Here is a 19,050-nt window from a genome sequence, read left to right as displayed (position 1 = left end):
GTAAAATTTTTGTTGGATAGCGCATGAGAGGTAAAGTAAAAAAGACAACAAACAAGTTGAAGAAACTACTACTAAGAGAACGTTAAATGTGCGTAATAATGTTGGAAGTTTTCATTTCGTTTATCATGAAGGATGGCACATTCCACTTGCCAATTCCCCAAGCACCAATCCATTGCTCCTGCTTTATGGTATGCGTGTATGTATGCATGTATATATGTGCGTGTATGTACATACATATGTGTGCGTAATTTGTCTTTAATAGAAATTTAAGTTCTACGATAAAGTAGCTTTTTATGGCAAACTAGTTCGGGGAAACTTAAGACGAACCAAATCGTACTACGAAGAGGTAATAGTGAAATATGTATTATCATCATTAAAGTAGGAGGAAAGAAAAAAATATATGAGGTGGAATTTGCTTTAACGTGGTTATAAAGTTTTTTTTGAAATTCGTGCGAAGATCACATGTAAATGAAAACAAAAAACGGATATTTACTTTTGGTTCGCTTTACACACCTGAATCTAAATAATTTTCACAAAGCATACCTTCACCATATACAATCGGTTCTTAAAGTAGGAAGTCAGATATTTTTTTCTCGAGGAGATGGGAGGAGTTTTTTTGTTCCAACGTTCATTGACCTCAACCTCCACAATTCAGTACTTACTCACCAGATCTCACTTCTTACCACCCAAATGTCAGTAAACTAAAGCTTGCCAAAAGCATAACATTTTTTTAAAGAAAATATTTCGATAGGTGTCACAGAAAATATTAAAAAATTCTATTGCAAAAAAGTAGACTCGAAGTGAACTTTTGTTGCCTGTAAAGTCGTACGGTTTAGTGTACATCCATATATTTATTTTACAGTTCTATAAGGATCTGTCACTCAGCGGTTTGCCGACGGGCTCTCAAGACTTATATTTCATCAAGTTTTAGTTGTATTCCCATAAACCGGCAGTTAACTTGAAAAATTCTAATTTTCGCTAAACTGTCAAAGTTAGTCAACGAAAAGTTTTTTCGAGTTTCTAATTTTACAACTTTTAATAAATCGCGTCTTTAGGTTTTTGAGAAATTAATACGATATTTTCAAATTTTATCCCGATACAATGAGTGAACGGGAAGCCGTTGTTGCGAGAAGGCATCGGTGAACTTCTTTGACGGATGAGTCGATGTAGGAGCAAAGTTCTTACTTGTTTTTAATTTACCTTAGTTTTTCCTGGTTCAAAATACAATTACATATAAAATAACAATTTTAATATTTTTAATACTACGTGAATTAATCTCTTCGCGTATATAAGTATGTATATACTTATATGTATGTAAGTAAGTGCATATCTATATTCGTTAACTGATCTATTTTTATAACTAATTTGAAATTTTAATTTTTTTTTACGGTCAATAAATGTTAAAAAATAACGCCAAACTTGTTGGATTTTGACTGTTATATTTATATATATGTATGTATGTCATAAATATTGCACACATGCGTCAAACATTTATGATGTGCAAAACAATGCCAAAAAGTGAATTATTAAAATGCAATAAATCACAAAAAAGTCATAAAAAGAGTTTATGGAAAATTAAAAATTTGCAAATTTATGCACACATGTGTATCTAATGTTTAAATGTGTGTCTGCACCTACATAAATACATCCATAAAAAAATAAAATTAAAGCCAATCATTTTTCAAAGCCGCAGAACTAAATTTGAAAAATTAAATATGTATACTAATTTTTGTGATGCGGTTAAAACGATATAAACGGAAAGTTTATTGCACTTCAAAAGAGATGAATATCAGCAAAAAATATATCTATAGAATGAGAAGACATGCAAAATAAATTTAAAAAAATGTTAACATTTAAAACCATTTTATAAATTAAGATCGACGAAACCTTAGTCTTCAACATTATTTATTTTTAAATAATAATTAATTAAAAGCTGCATGCTTTACAATTTCAAAGATTAATATTTAGAGCATGCTTGTGGTTAGGAAAATCATTTTTTTAAGTGAGATGAATAAGCAAAGAGAATTTTTTTTTTATTTGTATGTATTTTTTCTCAATTAAATAATAATTTTTCATAACTATGCCGGGCAACTGACTGAAGTTTTTTTTTTGATTCTTTTTTTTTTTGCAGAAAAACAACGTTTATCACTTTGTGTGGGCTGTGGCGGTCAAATTCACGATCAGTACATCCTGCGCGTCGCCCCCGATCTGGAATGGCATGCGGCATGCCTCAAATGTCAGGAATGTCGACAATTTCTGGACGAGAGCTGTACGTGTTTCGTGCGTGACGGCAAAACGTATTGTAAGCGTGATTACGTTAGGTAAGTCGCAAGATTTAAATAATTGTTATATAATTGTATAAGAGAAATTTTCGTTTTGCATCTACAATAATTATTTAAGTTTTGAGAACGCAAATTTTCGTTTCCATTTTTTTAAATCTATGTTTTGGTTTTTGATACGCACATTTTCAAGTCTTTTTTAAAAACGAGCTTTTAAGAATTGAATATGTAATAACATTTATTAAGACAATTTTTAATTATTATTTTGTAAGTTACTCTTACCAAAGATTTTTTTATAACAAACCTCCACCGAATCAGCGGTACCCATTTTATTCGGGCGGTTAAAATGGAGATATACATACATACATATATATAATAATCGTCTTTTCTGAAGAAGCAAATGCCTATCAAAGCTTGAAGTGACTTTTTTATCTGCATACAATTTTTTCGACAAATGATGCAAACATACAAAATGTTTTTCATAATAAGTGGCGTTTTAGTTTTAAATCTTTTTCTTGCTTAATTTACTTAAAATAAATTTACGTTTTAAAATGGTCCCGTTTTGCTTTACTTGTTGGAAATTGTGTCGCACTACAATTCGTAGGAACAATATTCTAAAATGTTTCACCTTAGTTTCAAAAACACGCATTTTTGGCGATATTTTTTCTCATTTCGTTTATTCTCATCAGTCCAAAACAAAATATCTTATAACGTTAGTTTTTGTTTTGCAAATGTTTCCTTTTAAAGTCGTAACTACAAAAATTGCATTTTTTATTTTGTATGAAGTAAGATTATATCAAAGAATTGTGTTTTACAATTTCTTTTAAAAACTTACGTTTTACCTGTATCTATCTTTTTCTCGGTGTGTTAATATTTTAGCGCTTACACTTTTGTTAAGTGTTTGGCCAAGCTTCTCCTTCAATTTGTTAACCAAATAAATGATAAATGAATCCAAAATATTAAGAAAGAAAACTTTTAAAAAATCATTATCAATAAGTGAAAACCGCACTTGAGTCCGAACTAAGTTGAGCCAGATTTATTTTTAGCCATTGGCACGCCTTTAAGTCGCTTATCGTTTCCTGCCAAAAAAGTATAACCTTTTATTTACCATAGTTACATATGGACGTATGTATGTATGCGTCTATTTTTATAAATGAGTAGTTTGTTGTTCGAGGATGGTTCCGTGCGCAGAAGTGGAAAACTTTTGACTGTCATTCACCTGGGAGTGGCCGGAAGTGATTCTGTGCGTACGGCCGAAATACGTGAGTGCGAATAGCTTGAGATGCTGGCCGACAGGAAAAACGCCCGAAGATTTTATCAGAGAGTTAGGCGACTTACGGAAGGCTTCAACACCAGGGCGAACTCCTGTAAGAACAACCACGGCGACCTAGTGACCGATGTCCAGGATGTACTTCAATTATGGAGGGAGTACTTTTTCACCCTATTGAATGGCAGCAGCACTGGAAGTAGTGGAGAAGACGAACCCGAACCCGCAGTCGATTACGATAGAGTCGATGTCCTACCGCCTGACTATGACGAGGTACGAATAGCGATTACGCGGCTGAAAAACAACTAAGCTGCCGCAGATGATGTCCTGCCAGCCGAGCTATTCAAGTACGGCGGCGAGGAGCTGATGAGATACATGCATCAGCTCTTATGCAGAGTATGGTCAGACGAACGCATGCCCGACGACTGGAATTTAAGTGTGCTCTGCCCAATTCACAAGAAAGGTGACCCCGCCATTCGCGCCAACTAGCGCGGGATAAGCCTTCCAAGCATAGGTTACAAGGTCTTATCCAGAGTATTGTGTAAAAGACTGTAGCCCACCGTCAATGAACTGATTGGACCTTAAGGGTGTGGCTTTAGGCCTGGCGAATCCTTCATAGATCACGTATTCACAATACGTCAAATCTTGGAAAAGACCCGCGAGAAAAGGATCGACACTCATCACCTATTTGTCGACTTTAAAGCCGCTTTCGACAGCACTAAAAGGAGTTGCTTATACGCAACTATGTCTGAATTTGGCATCCCCTCAAAACTCATACGGCTGTGTAAAATGACGTTAAGCAATACCACCTGCTCTGTCAGAACTGGGAAAGACCTCTCCGAGCCGTTCGCCACCAAACGGGGCTTCTAACAGGGCGACTTCCTTTCATGTGACTTCTTTAATCTGATGTTGGAGAAGATAACAAGAGCGGCAGAACTGAACCGATCAGGCACAATACTTTACAAGATCGTACAATGGTTGGCGTATGCCGACGATATCGATATTATCGGTAAAAACAATGGCTACGTCTGTTCTGCCTTCTCGGGATTAGAGAGAGAAGTCAGCCTTGAAATCCAACGGCGTTGGATGGCGAATACCGCAGACGATTTAACGATGAGCTGTATGAGCTTTAGACATAGTGCATAAAATAACATAACATAACATAAAATTCAGCGGCTCCGCTAGCTTGGCCATGTCCTTCGAATGGACAGAAACGCTCCTACTCTGAAAGTATTCAACGCGGGCCGCGATGCTGGTAACCGAGGAAGAGGAAGTCTTTCTCTGTGTTGGAAAGACCAAGTGGAGAAGGACTTAGCTTTACTTGGCATTTCCAATTGGCGTCAGTTAGCACAGAAGATAAATGACTGGCGTTATGTTTTGGACTCGGCTAAGGTAGAGTAATTTTGAATTTGGCCCCTTTTGAAGACGTTGTGCGAAAAGTCTTTCGGACTGTATAAATTTCCCTCATTTGCTTGTAGTTATCTGTAGTCATTGAGCACCTTTTCCAAAGCGTGAAGGAGAGCAATGTAACGGGCCAGAGAAGCCAACCCGTGGGGAATTCCCCGATTTGAAGTGAATTTCAGTTTGCGTGGGGAATCGGGGAATGGACCGTTTTTGTGGGGAATTTCAGCTCGTTCAATTCTAGTATATCAACTTTTCAAATCTTTGTCGCATTTGCTTTCATTTAACGAATAAACTAATTGATTTTTATATTCTAAAACGAAAATTTTAAGCCACTCGAAATTTGCACCTTATTATTCTAGAATTGAGTGAGCTACAAAAATGCGTACTCAACATTTTTCTATAAAACTAATTAAAAATCTCGACATTTTTACGAAAGTTTTTTGATATTGTTTCAAATATTGCACAAAGTTTGAAACTTTGATTTATACGGTTTTTGTTAAAGAATCAACTATATTTTTATAAAAAAAATAGCTCAAATTCAATAATAAAAAAAAAAACAATAATAATTGGTGCGACTAAAATTTTTGCGACCACTGCATGTACATATGTAAATATTGCTTACATAAATATTTTTGATTCTTTATTTGTTAACTTACTTTACAAAAGTTTGGTTTGGTTTATCAATACATACATGAATTACGTTTAAAAATAAAATAAACAGTAAGACCAGCAATATATCAAAACGCATAATTTTTATTTTTTTTGTAAGTAAGGAGATGTCTATGTGTAGGGAATTTTACGAAATTTCGGGCAAAATCGGTGAATTCTCTAAAATGAGTTGGCTACCCTGTAACGAGTTGGCCACCAAATTACGCCCTCAGTATAATGAGCCTTTTGAGAATTGCAAACATAAACTACTCACTTAGAACCTGCAGGTCCATTGTGATACCACTGTGAAACATAGAATCCTAATTGTCTATAGCCCAAAACCGCGAAAATATTGTAAGCGGAATTTCAAGATTTCAAAGATTTTTTTTTCATCGGCCTTCTTTATTATGACGGTTGGTTAATATCCCAAATTCTACTTGATTCTCAATAATATTGCGTTGTTGTCAGGCCCTGCGGAGTGGTAGCGCGTACTGCACTACAGCGGCTAAATGTACATATTTACATACAAATGTTTTCCATAGTCTAAAGATAGTGCTCGCCCTATAGATACACATTTTATATAGAAATGTTATTGTTATTCTATTGCCCATTTGTACACTTAACAATTCGAGATCATATTTACATTATAATTTGCACATTTAATCTCATTGCGTATGAAGAAATTCTTTCTATATTTTTCGCATGATGTTCAAATTATAACATCATCCTAATTAAAAATCATGTGGAAAATCACATGCTTCAGGTTTGGCAGTCAGACAGCTCCTTGCCGTAGTTGGACGTCACGGCCATGACAATAAAGGACAAGAGAGTGAATTGTTTAAGAAAACACATGGGGCCATTGCTTTTTCATGGCCCAGAAATATTTTTTTCCTTTAAGAAAGCATAGGCAAATGACAGAACCCACACCAAATGCAATTTTTATGGTTAAGACAAACTAAATGTCCTATCCTTCCATCAAAGTGGATATCAGTGATTTCCTAAATGGTCCCAAAACATTCAGTGGAGGTTCCCAGTTATTGAATCTGCTAGAAATACATAAGTAGATAGATCCTCTAATAAGAAAAAATATCACAATTTTTTATGCCGTTCAAATACATAGCCCAAGGGATTTCGTGCTTTAGCTTTTTTTCCTCAAACAATAAACGTCTCGCAATTACACATTTTTTTTGTATTTATTTGTATGTTGTAGAGAGCACATACATACATACATAGATACCGCTAAAATGCAAATGAATTGTACAAATTAAAATCTCCAAGCGCAAATTCGTACTCTTCAATGGCATTTAGCAGATCTTCGTTAAATACACACACACACACAAACGACAACAACAATAACATTCAAATAACAATTCGAGATTATTTACCAACCAGTAGCTGATAAAAGACAAACAAACATACAAATATTCGTAAATCAGTTATTGTACCATAACCACAGCCAGGGGGCTGTCATGCGCAACTCCCACTGCTCGCCGCTAATCACTAACCGACGACGGCGCTGTCAAAAGATGAAAACGATTTTTTTTTAATTTATATTTATTTATGTGGTGGTTGGTTGGTGTTTAGAGGAAAATGCCTCAATTTGTTTAACGATATACTCGAATAAAAACTTTTCAATAGTTAAAAATAAACTTAGAAACAGCGAAAATATTTTATTTGTGTGCTAAATGTTTTTGAATACATATATTGACTGCTGCAACGTGTGCGATGTGGTGGTGGTATAATTGTATTGTAAATAAATATTTCAATAATTCATTAACACGCGCCAGGCTATCGGATGATAAATTAGCACATTTTTCAACGAAAAAAAAAAAAACAAAAAAAAAACGATTACCATAACTATGCAATAAAAAAAAAATATGTATGTATAAAAATTAAAAATAAGTGCACTCACATACAAAAGTTGTTTTTTTTTGGTTCCATATTAATCTGAATTTTTTTCCCCCTTTATGTAAACTCACGAATTTATGAAAATTCATGACAATTAAAATGTGTGCAGTTCTAAAATAAGCAAGGAAAAGTAAATAGAATTTACATTTAGGAAATGCTAATAAAATTACAAAGAGCTTTTTTTACAAAAATATGTCTACATAAATAATTACTAAAATCACATAGTTTTCTATACAATGTAATATGCCTGCGCTGTTTACCACAACAATTATGCGCCATTACAAGGTTATGCGCATTTGTTGTAAATAATAAAATGAATATTTAAATTTGCTTATTGAATTTTTTATATTAGGTTGCCTCCGCAAAAAAAGCCGCGGGTTTTTTCCACTAGAATTTAAAACTTTTATTTAAAAACTTCCGCCAAAACACAAATTTCGGAAAAATATTAAGATTTCCGAGATGAAAGGACCTCCAAAAATCGAGATTTTTATAAATAAAACCAGTTTCTAAGAGTTTTTTTTTCTAAAAATCACCTCAGCTGATAGAAGAGTTTAAGCTTAAAAGGTCTGCATAAAAATGTTTGAACACTTTATCAACAGAAAAAGAATATAAGGATTTTAGGAAATACTTTCAAGTCAGTCCAGCTCACGTAAATTTTAATTATTTTTGTTATATATATACATATGTAGGCGAAAAATATAGTAAATTTTATGATTCCGTTGGAAAAACAGTACCGATTTTTATTTTTTTATCGAGAGTGATGCGCCCTAATGTACCTAAACAGTAGTGACCATCAAAAGCATAGAGTAAACCCACTTTAGCATTGCAATTGTATTTTTCTTTTAATTCAAATCGCAAATTTCTTTGCAGGTTATTTGGTACAAAATGTGATAAATGCGGTAGCTCATTTAGTAAAAATGACTTTGTGATGCGGGCAAAAACGAAAATCTTTCATATTGAATGCTTTCGTTGTTCGGCGTGTGCGAAGCAACTGCTGCCAGGTGAATATTACAATGACATACATACATACATATTGTTGCTGTATTTTATTTAATTTTCACTCTCATATATATAAACATTTTATTTTACATTCCATTCAGGTGATGAATTTGCGCTACGAGATGGCGGCATTTTATATTGTAAAGAGGACCATGATGTTCTGGAGAAATCTTCACAAAGTAGTCTAACGTCATCTTCGATAGAGAGCAACAACAATAATAGTAGTAGTAATAATAATAATACAAGTCTTAGTAATAATAATCATTCCAGCGAGTTGGGTTCAATGTCAGGTGAGTGAAAATACATAAACGTAAGCATATCTATTTACAAAACTTTTTAATTATATAAAATATACTTAAGCTGAAGCTTCCTATTAGTAGGGTCGCCTTTTCTTTTTTTTTCTTTTGTAGTTACAAACACAAAAATGTCATGTTTCTGTTGTTGGGAATTCTCAAATCAACGGCTGTTTCCAGAAATGGGAACGAAGTTCAAAATTTCTTAAATCAGTTTCTAGCTCCCAAGAAAAATTTATAGCAGAAGCAAATTGTTTTTTCAAGCAACAGAAATAATGAAAAATATTTCTTGTGGTTTTTCTTGAGAGGTGCAGGCGGATTCCAACATTCGCTATCCCTAATTTTGATCGCCAAAAATCTCCAAAAAAACAGCAGGTGCGCCTAACGCCATGCAACATCTAGTTAAATGCTTTCCATACTGCTTTCCATAGTACCTGTTAATTCGTCATGTTGTATACTTTTAGGAACCACTAGTTTTCATTTAGAGAATTTTAGCGACGAAAATTTAGCGTAGCGATTGTCAGAATTTCATTGCTGGATTCTAAGCTTTAAAGCCTACGTAATCGGTGTTGCCAATATAAAAATTGGTTTTCAAATGTTTTCTGTAATACTAGCCTACTAAATGCGAATTATTTTGTGGCTATTTATTGTAATAAATAGCAAAGGTTTTCAATCCAGGAAAGCTGATGAAAAAGAGATAGATAGTTTAGTTTGTCGGCCATTTGTAATTACGAAAACGGGGCAAAACCATTTTCAAAAGTGCATAACAATTAATTTCGTAAGTCTAGCCATGTTCTGACCCTCACAGCCACAGTGCTTAAAGCTATAGCTTCTGGTTGTGGACATGGCTTCATTTATTACCCTGTCCTAAGGCTAGTAGGTGGGAGGCTCATTCAATTTGAAAGATATGCCCAGATGACACCAGAACCTACTAAAATTAACTTTAAACTATTTACATACAACAACTTCAGCCTGGAGAACGACCAATAGCTGCAGATAAAATGTTTAATTAGTGTTTTAAGAAATTCTGTTGATATCAGTGAAGACGATCTCAGAGTGTCCGCAGATAGGAATGTCTTACCATCTGCTTTCATGCTGGGTACAGGTCAGTTTTGTTGATATGCGCCATTTCACCGATGTTATAGACAATCCAAGGTTCCGGTCCTATCTTTAGCCATGCCTAGCAAGTTTATCAGTCAACTCGTTCTCATAAACCCCCTTGTGCCCAGGTGTCCAAGCAAGATTGACTTGGTTGCTAAAAGTAAATTCATCAACATCGGAAAGAGTCGCCAGTGCATCTGGCGTATTGAAAAAACTTTCCTTGGAAAAAGAAACGCTTGACGTTATTCTGCTCAACGAACAGCCATGCTCCTGGCCCAACCTCTTAGTTAGATCAACCTTTAAAGGTTCTAAAGTAGTCGAGAACTGGTTCCGATTGCACAATTCATTGATCCCCGTCTGGTGTAACGACATCAAACCTTCTAAGTAACCTAAACTTCTAAAGCCTAAGTGAAGGCGTACATCTAGGGGTGGCAAACCGATAAATGCGTAGCGGCATATTTGTCTTAGCAGCATACTTTGAAGCGCAATAGAAATCACAATAGTGATGCGCTGAGTTTTGTGACTTTGTTAGAATAGGGGTGTTAATGAATTAATGATGATTTAAATACAAACCCCCGAATTCTGTGCACTTGACAAATTGTCAAGCTTGATTATTTGTTAAAAGAACTACGACTAAAACTATGCTGCAAAATTTTAATTTTAGGCGCTTTGAAAATACACAACAAATTCAGGCAAATACAGACAAATCTTAGCGACATAGTTTTAGGCGCAAGTTTTTGACAAATAGTCAAGCTTGATTATTGAGGGGTTAAGCTTATGAGAAATTTTATAGTGACACCCCTTAACACTGGCAAAGTCAAATCATTATTTCTCCTTCTTCTAGTGAAGAGAACCACATTAGGTTTTAGAATATTAATGAACAGAGTAAGCGTCAATAGAGTTCAGTGCAACTTGCGCTAAGCTGCTCTTTATGATGAATCCGTAGTCTGGTTTAGCGAGTTCATCACTATTGCTGCTATACAACTGATTGTTCAGATGTGGGGTTTTACATTAACACTCCATCATTTGGTGAGATACTTTCAAAATAATTAAACTAAGTCTACTGAGGAAATCGTCAAGATCGGTGCTGTACACAATGTGTTACGTGTTCTGGCCGAGCTTCTGCTCTAATTTGTGGCGTGCGTCTTGATATTGTTTTCATGGCAGATATACACAGAAAGGTTGCCATTGCCTGCCGAGGGGCGGCCGCTATTAGAAAAAACTGGTTTTATTTTATTTTTATTTTTTGATGTTGTCGGAAACCGGGCTCGAACCCGGGCCCAACGGAATGGTAGCGCGCACTACTAACCACTACATCACAGCGGCCACCATTACAAGCTTTGTTTCTCGATTTTATTTAGTTCACTGCCAAACTGGTATTTAGTTGCGACTAGACGGAACTTAAATAGTTGCCGTTAAACAAACCTCTTAGCAAACCTCTTAACCATTTACTGGCCAGATAGTCACCGATTACCTTTCTAATATTGTAATTTGTTACATTGATTATGTACTCCTATAAGAATCTTTAACTTTCTTTCACATGTGTACATCTTGATTATACTAACCAATCTCTTTGTATCGCATGTTGCCGCCAATTGAGAAAACATTCGTAATTACGACTTGTTTCACAGCACAATTACAACTTGTTATCTAATTGCCGACGCTCTTTGTTGTACAGGTCCCCCTCGGACGAGATTGTCTCTTCCGCTATCCAATCAATCGCATGTATGTAAATGTCTATGTCTATGTAGTTCAGAGAGTCGGTAACTTTTTGATCAAAAGCAGTAATGAACAAAATTATCGAGGTAAAAATTTGTAGCAACAAGCAAGATATCGCGTACGATCGTGTCTTCGATCTTGCAGCAGATCATTTCATTTCATATAGGGAGCGGCGTGCAAAAAAATCAAAGTCAGACAGATATATGGCCATTGATGAAAATCAACGATGACGATTTGATTTTATTTGAATGGAAAAAAATTGACAATTTGCGAACGCCAAGGTTATTTGAAAACAAAGTTAATAAAAGTGTTGATTTGGTAACGAAAATGCGTATTACATACAGAGATCTTCGCTGAAGAGGTTAGAAGCTGGCTATGACAACTAACAAATCGCAAATAGTAGCCACTCTCAAGAAATGTTGAGAGGTGTGCGCCGAGACGACTTAAATCAGCCCCCCCTCGAAAGCTCTGCTTATGCGCCTTACCTTTTAAGCTTCCGCCACTACCACCACCTAACCAATCCAGCTTGAAAATCCGGTGTATTCAGATTCGGCATAGAGTTAGGATACTACGACTTAGCGACTTAGCGCACTCTTGTTAGCCTTCTGGCTAACTAAAAAAAAAAGGCAAAACTAATCATTATTCCATATAAGACCGTCGCATCTTTTGCCGCAGTCAATCGATCTTCACTAACATAACATAAGCGACATGGTTCGCAATGCCGATCTAACATGAAAGTACCGCCAAAAATAAACAAACAACCATTGTACACCACAATGACAAGAGGTACAACAATCTCGATAGTTCATCAAACAATTGCCAACGATTGGAAATCAAACAAAAATCAAAAGCGTAAAGAACAAGAAAATCAAAACAGTGATCGCTATGATAAACAGCACAGAACACGATCGCGATCATACAATCAGACGTGTATCGTCTGCGTGGCGATGTAGTGATGTAGTCGTTGGTGGTGGTGGTGGTGGGCGGCAATCAGACAGAGAGACAGCGCTGCGAGTACAGGTGACACTGTGGATGTCTGCATTTCTCAAGAAGTTGTCAACAAAAAAATACTAACAAAATCGTCTTCAGCGTCACAGCCAGCTGGCTGGCTAGCCGATCAACCAAGCAACCATTCACTTGCTCACTCAGCCGGCCATCGAGAAGAAGTAAGCCTCATCATCTACATATTGGCTTATGGTCTTGACCCTTCATTTCGTACTATATGTATGTATATGTATGTATGTATACCTTAAGGTCTGGCTGACTGACTATAAGACGCTTGAGCGCTTCGCTGCGTTTTGTTTGTATTTCCATTGGCGGATCGGCGTCGGCGCTTTTGTGCCATCGTCGTAAGTAAATGTTGTTGGTTTTTCGTTATTTTTTGCAAATATGAAAATTCCATGCCCAGTGCGAACAGATGGACAAAATGCGTAGTAAATATTCTCATACATATGTATGCATAATGTGTAAATATGTATCTAAAAAAATTCGTATAAGAAAGTATCGGCCATGTACCTTCTCCCTTCTGGATATCTACTTGCGTGCTTTCACTGATCCTCTTACTGATATTCTACACTGATCCATTCATCCTACGTTGATAAACAGGTTCATGATATGTATACTTAAATATGTAGATATGTACATATCTATCCATACATATTAGTAGATACAGCGCTGCATACATATACATTTATTCACATGCATACGTACTTTCCACCACATCTCTTCTAGGATACTCTTATAGCTCCATCTGGTTGCTCGTAACTCCTTATCTTTATTAGATATTGCAGGAATTGGTGTCAACGTTGATATGATATGTAGCCATAGCAATTTGTACGCTCGCCACTTTGCGAGTACCAAACTTGCAAACTTCTTCCATTCGATTACCTTAATCATCGTAAATACCGAGATTGCTGCTGTGATATCGTTTTGTAATACATACGAGTGTCGTACTGTGCTGAAGATACAAACATTCTCGTACGAACATGTAAATATGAATGTCTATAGACATACATATGTACATGTACCTATGTATAAACATTAGAGCGGTTCGGTCCCTATACGAAATGAAAATGTTTGTGATTACCCACCTCACCAAGTGTGAAGGCTTACTTTGTGAGAAATTCGATCCTTTCCGAGTCCTAAAAACCGTTTCTTCTAATGTCAAGGTGTGATAGATAACCAAAAAGATAATTTCATACAAATTCATAACACACAAAAATTCTATTTTATTGTAGTAGATTAGGTTAGGTCTTTGAGCAGTTTTGATAAGAGTTCCTCCATATTTAAACCTAAATGTCTCTAAAAAATTCTGATTTTCTTATAAAGCCTACAGGGACTCCTAATGGAGTTCTCTCGAAGCTGACCAAGCTTTCAAAGTGGCGGTCCCCTAGAAATTTTTAAGGGTTTTCACCTGATAGGAAGTCTAGGCTGGGTTCATCTCTTCGTCATCTCCGTAGCTTCTGTAGAAATCATTATACGTGGTTCTAGGCCTTAGTTTTCCCGTAAGAATTTTTAACTTTTGGCTATTATAGCTTTAGTCTACTCTGTCTTCTACGTTCATCGAGCCGTGACCAGAGTGAGCTTGATACAGCCCGGTATACCTGATCAGTCCTCCTGTTATTACCAGCTGCTCTAGCCATTTCCTCAACTTGTAAAGACAGGAATCGCAGGGCAGGTTTTACGCTCTGGACCGTTTCACTGAGTCCTTCTTCAGATCCCGGAATGGAAAATAATGCTTGAAAATGTCTTTGCAACGGTTTGTCACACATTACCCTATCGCTTACATTGATATGCATCTTTTCGTTCAAACGTACATATGTATGTAGATGTTAATCTTTTCGTGGTAAAAAAAGGTAATGCATTCCCTATTTTCCCCCGCTGGTATGAGTATATCTGTGTGTATGAGTGTATACTAGGGTGGTCAAAAAATAAATAATGTCATATTTTTAATGCTCTCACCCCCTAGGATTATTCTATACCAAAAAAAGAAAACATACCCCCTATTTTTTAAATAGAAATAAAAAAATTTTTAGAGATTTGTTCAAAGCGCTCAAATTTTGCATGTATTTTATATGGGAAAGCAAAAATATTTCGTAGAAATAGCATAGAATTCTTGAAAATCAGTAATTTTTGATCGGAAAACTTTGTTTCTTTCCAGGAGACTTTCAATAATAATACCCAACTGGTTATTTAATAATTTTTTAATCTTAACTATTTTTATAAGTCATACAACAATCCTTGGGGGTGAGAACATTCAAATTCAGACCTTTCTTTTTCACATGCATTTTTGGACCACCCTAGTGTATACACATGCATATGCATACATATAAAACATTTACAACTAGTTCTCATGCCTCTTTAATAAGCTAAAAGGGGAAAATTGTCGCATCTCTTGAAAGTTAATTTTAAAAATACCAGCATCCCAAAAAAAATCCCACCAATTCCCAACAATTGATCGCGAAAACTTGTCCGATGAAGCATACATTTGCTTTGATCTGACCGAAATGCGCCAGAACGTAAATATTTTGCATGCAATTTTTCGACACATTCGGCAGCGGAGAAAACTAATTATAGTTTGGCATACAGAAAAAAGATGCAAGAGGAAACATCACCAGATACGAATTCATTTCTTTCTTTCTTTTTTTTTGGAGACAGAAGAATTTCCTCTACAAGTAGTACATACTTACATACAAATTTATGTACAGATGTGTATAGGGAATCGAGTTGTGCTTTGGGTGAGAGCCGAGGCAGTTAATTTTTGGTTATAAGGGAAAAATTAAACACTTTGGATTCATCAAAACCTCAACAAATTTACAAAATGATTTCGAAATCATCCTGCTATTCTGGAAATTCCAGTTTACTGACTGGTATTAAAACTGAGTTTGAGCTTACTAGTTAGTGACCTGTCACTTTTGATGGATAAGCTGGAAATTAACATTTCGTAGGACATTAACGTCTTAAAATTGTTGCTAACAACGAATTAGAGGACCAACTAGTTAGGCGGTAAAGCGAAATTCGAAAATATTAAAAAATATAAAAAATCATACTCTTGTGCTGGATTTCCACTAGGCATTAAATGGCAGAAATTTGGGCATTCATTTCCACATGGCATTTTTTAAATGCCTCCAATTTTTTGTAATTTCAATGCCTAGCGGAAATTCGGCATTAAACTTCACTTGCCGCATTGAAAAGATGCATTGCATACATTTTTACCCTTCCTGCTACTTTATTCAAATTACATTTATGTATGTATGTACGTATGACTCCTCAGTACTAAATTCGTAATCTCTTTTTCAGATTCTGGTAGCGAATCGGGCTCACAAGGGAAAAAAGACCTTCGGGTCCATCGGACGGTAAACCGACAAGGGTGCGAACGGTCTTGAATGAAAAGCAACTGCACACGCTAAGGTAAGTTAAGTTTAAAATATATTAAGTAAAAACCAGTAGGCACACAATATTTAAATTTACTTATTAGGGAGTCAGCTGAGTGTTGAGAGTGGTCATGCGGTTCTTTACTGAGCTCTGCTTAAGAATGACTATTGTCGCAGTTGTTGAGACAATAAATACCGCAAACGCATCGAATACATACTTCCTTGCCATTGCCAGAGGTATACTAAGTCGGGTGTTTATGCCTGAGTTTTAAGTTCGAAGAAAATCTGCGTTCTTCTACGCCTTAACAGCCAATGAACTTGGGCCCAATTCTAGGTAGTCACAACTCGGTCTTTAAGCCTAAGTGCGCATTCATACGCATCCATATCAGATCTGAATGTGGGCAGCCACTGCAACCTAACCTAACGAAAGTCTTAGAAAGTCTTGTCTATGAGAAATTCATCATTTTTCCTTTCTAGTTAATTAAATATTGAACGAAAACGGAGCTCACCGTATAAAGAAGCAGTTCTTATACCAACCCCACAGACTTCAAATTTTCGAACCTCAACAACTTTTGTTATTGTTATTTTTATTCGATGGTATATGGGGCCTTTTCAGGATTCCATAGGATGAGATTTTTCAGAGAAATACATATGTATGTATGTGCATGGCAATTGCCTATCAAGTTGCCGACAGAATAGCCACTGGGTCATGAGAGCTTTGAGAAACACTTCTCCCTTACTTTTGCATATAATTTTTTTGCGAGAACGCTTATTAATATTTCGCTGACACTTGCTTTGATTTTCACAGAACCTGCTATAACGCTAATCCGCGACCTGATGCGCTCATGAAGGAGCAGCTGGTGGAGATGACTGGTCTATCGCCACGTGTCATACGAGTCTGGTTTCAAAACAAACGCTGCAAAGACAAGAAGAAAACCATACAAATGAAGCTGCAAATGCAACAGGAGAAGGTAAGTCCCAATCACGCAAAAATCACATTTTTGTTCGCTGAATATCTCAACTGCACGAACAACATTTTGTGCTCAATTGATGAAAGTTCCTCTTTGCTTTGCGCTTATAGGAGGGACGAAAGCTCGGTTACGGCGCCATGCAGGGCATACCGATGATCGCGAGCTCGCCGGTACGCCACGATTCGCCGCTCAATCTGCAGGGCATCGACGTGCAAACATATCAGCCGCCATGGAAAGCCTTATCCGACTTCGCGCTGCATGCGGATTTGGACAGCAATGGTGCGATAAATACGCATACGCCCGCGTTTCAACAACTGGTGAATCAGGTGAGTAGCACACATTGCTTACGAAGCTTTTAATTGGTGATCAAAATTTATTAACCCCTTTTTTTTTTTGTCGCACAGATGCATGGTTACGATCTCAATGGCATGCCACCGCTGCCGCCACATCATGGACCACATCCGCCACCGCCCGGCCAGCAATTGAATGGACCACCCATAGGCAGCATGGACTCGGGCATTACGTCACATCATCACCCGGACAGCACTGACTCATATGTGACCTATCTGGAGAGCGATGACAGTATGCAAGGCAGTCCGTAGAAAAGCATGTGCAAACGAATCTAATTTGCTCTTCTTCTTCTTCTCGTTCTTGTCGATCCAAAAAAAAAAAAAAATATATGTATCAAACAGAGTCCAAACTAGCTTTGACACCAACATCGTCAATGTCTTTGTCACTGTCGTCATCGTCGTCACTATCATCCTCATCGGCATCAGCGGCCACATCAGTCGCATCGCCGCCATCAGCCTCGAATACAGCCAACGGAAGTTTGAGTGGAATCGGAGTTGGAGTGGGCGCTGCAGCTGTAGCTGGTGGTGTAGCTTGTGCACTCAACACTGGACTCGGTCTGGGAGCAGGTATGGGTATGGGCGGTGGTGGCGTCAGCGGTAGCGGCATTGGTGCCGCCTCAGCAAGCTGTGGCCAAGCACAATCCGCAACGGAACAGCTGATGCAAATGTTGCAAAAGGTGACCGCTTCGCCATCGCACGCAGTGCTGTGAAGGATGTACGAGGAGTTCTGCCGTCAAGCCGGAACTCAGTGAAGCGCAAAGGGCAAATGTGCAATTCGGAAGTGGAGCAAGAAGAGGTGATTATTGGAAGGGGGAGCAGATGAAGGAGAGGATGAAAAGTGGCTTTAGCGAGGCCCACGGTTTGTGGGAAAGGCGCCTCAGTATTAGCTTTACTTGCTGCTCAAGCGTGGAGTGTGAAACGTCGAATGAGAGCCATTGAGTAAGCTGCTGAGTGGGAGTTCTGATGAAATACTGCGCTACACATTCTTCGCTGGAAATAAATTGCGTGCGAGCGCCTGAAAATTTATCAGCATGCAAATATTTGAGCAATATTGTGCTTGTTACTGCATACTTTTAGGCGCATTCTTTTTTAATTGTATGTTCATATATTTTTGAGTGTGAATTATTAGCGCAGTGTTTAAGAAATTCCACCGCGGCTTTAGTAAAAAATTAACTGTTGATTTTAATAACCAGTTGTGGTATTTTTTATGAAATATTTCAAAATTCTCTAATGAAAAATGTGAATTGTTTAAAAACTGTCAGAAGAAATTTTGCACTAAGCCATTTCAAAATGGCTGCAAATGCAAACTATAATGCTCACTCACTTGAAAAGTTCATTATTTGTAAAAATTAGTTTAAAATTAAAAAAAAAAAGATCTATAAATGTATGTGAGAGGTAAAATAAACATTTACTATCTAAAAAAACTGCAACTAAAACCAAAACGAAAACGAAAGTAAAAATAAAAATAGGGAAAATGCAAGTTTGTAAAATATCGAAAAAAATATATACTAAAAAGTTGTATATAACTATGTACCACATAATTAAATTTAATGCTTGTAATTTTCAAAAAAAAGGACGTAATTTTTAGAAAGGAAAAATTTCTAGTTAAACTAAACTATTAAAAATCCAAGAAATTACTAACAGAACAAAAAAAAAAACGAAATCTGTACCCAAAAAAAAATTACTAAAAAATTTACAAAATATGCAAAAAATGCCAAAAAGCAGCAATTCTTATTCA

The 19,050-nt window shown here is 36.5% G+C and overlaps 1 protein-coding gene across 1 annotated transcript in view; it reads left to right on the top strand.

The window, feature by feature from the left end:
• The window catches only part of LOC108369521 (insulin gene enhancer protein isl-1-like), a 38,470-nt gene extending 19,754 nt beyond the window's left edge, over nt 1-18,716 (top strand). Inside the window, 9 exon segments of the mRNA XM_017624643.1 lie at nt 2,132-2,321; nt 8,377-8,507; nt 8,607-8,795; nt 15,918-15,938; nt 15,941-16,028; nt 16,800-16,962; nt 17,073-17,288; nt 17,367-17,544; nt 17,655-18,716. Coding sequence (XP_017480132.1) covers nt 2,132-2,321; nt 8,377-8,507; nt 8,607-8,795; nt 15,918-15,938; nt 15,941-16,028; nt 16,800-16,962; nt 17,073-17,288; nt 17,367-17,544; nt 17,655-18,022 — 1,544 coding nt within the window. The 3' untranslated portion in view covers nt 18,023-18,716.
• The last annotated feature ends 334 nt before the right edge of the window (nt 18,717-19,050 follow it).

This window comes from Rhagoletis zephyria, unplaced genomic scaffold (assembly GCF_001687245.7).
Source record: "Rhagoletis zephyria isolate East Lansing unplaced genomic scaffold, Rhagoletis_zephyria_1.1 Rzeph_scaffold_03721, whole genome shotgun sequence".
Taxonomy (NCBI): Eukaryota; Metazoa; Arthropoda; class Insecta; order Diptera; family Tephritidae; genus Rhagoletis; species Rhagoletis zephyria.
The sequence above is the reverse complement of the archived record's forward strand: the minus strand, read 5'-3'. Positions and strand labels throughout refer to the sequence as shown.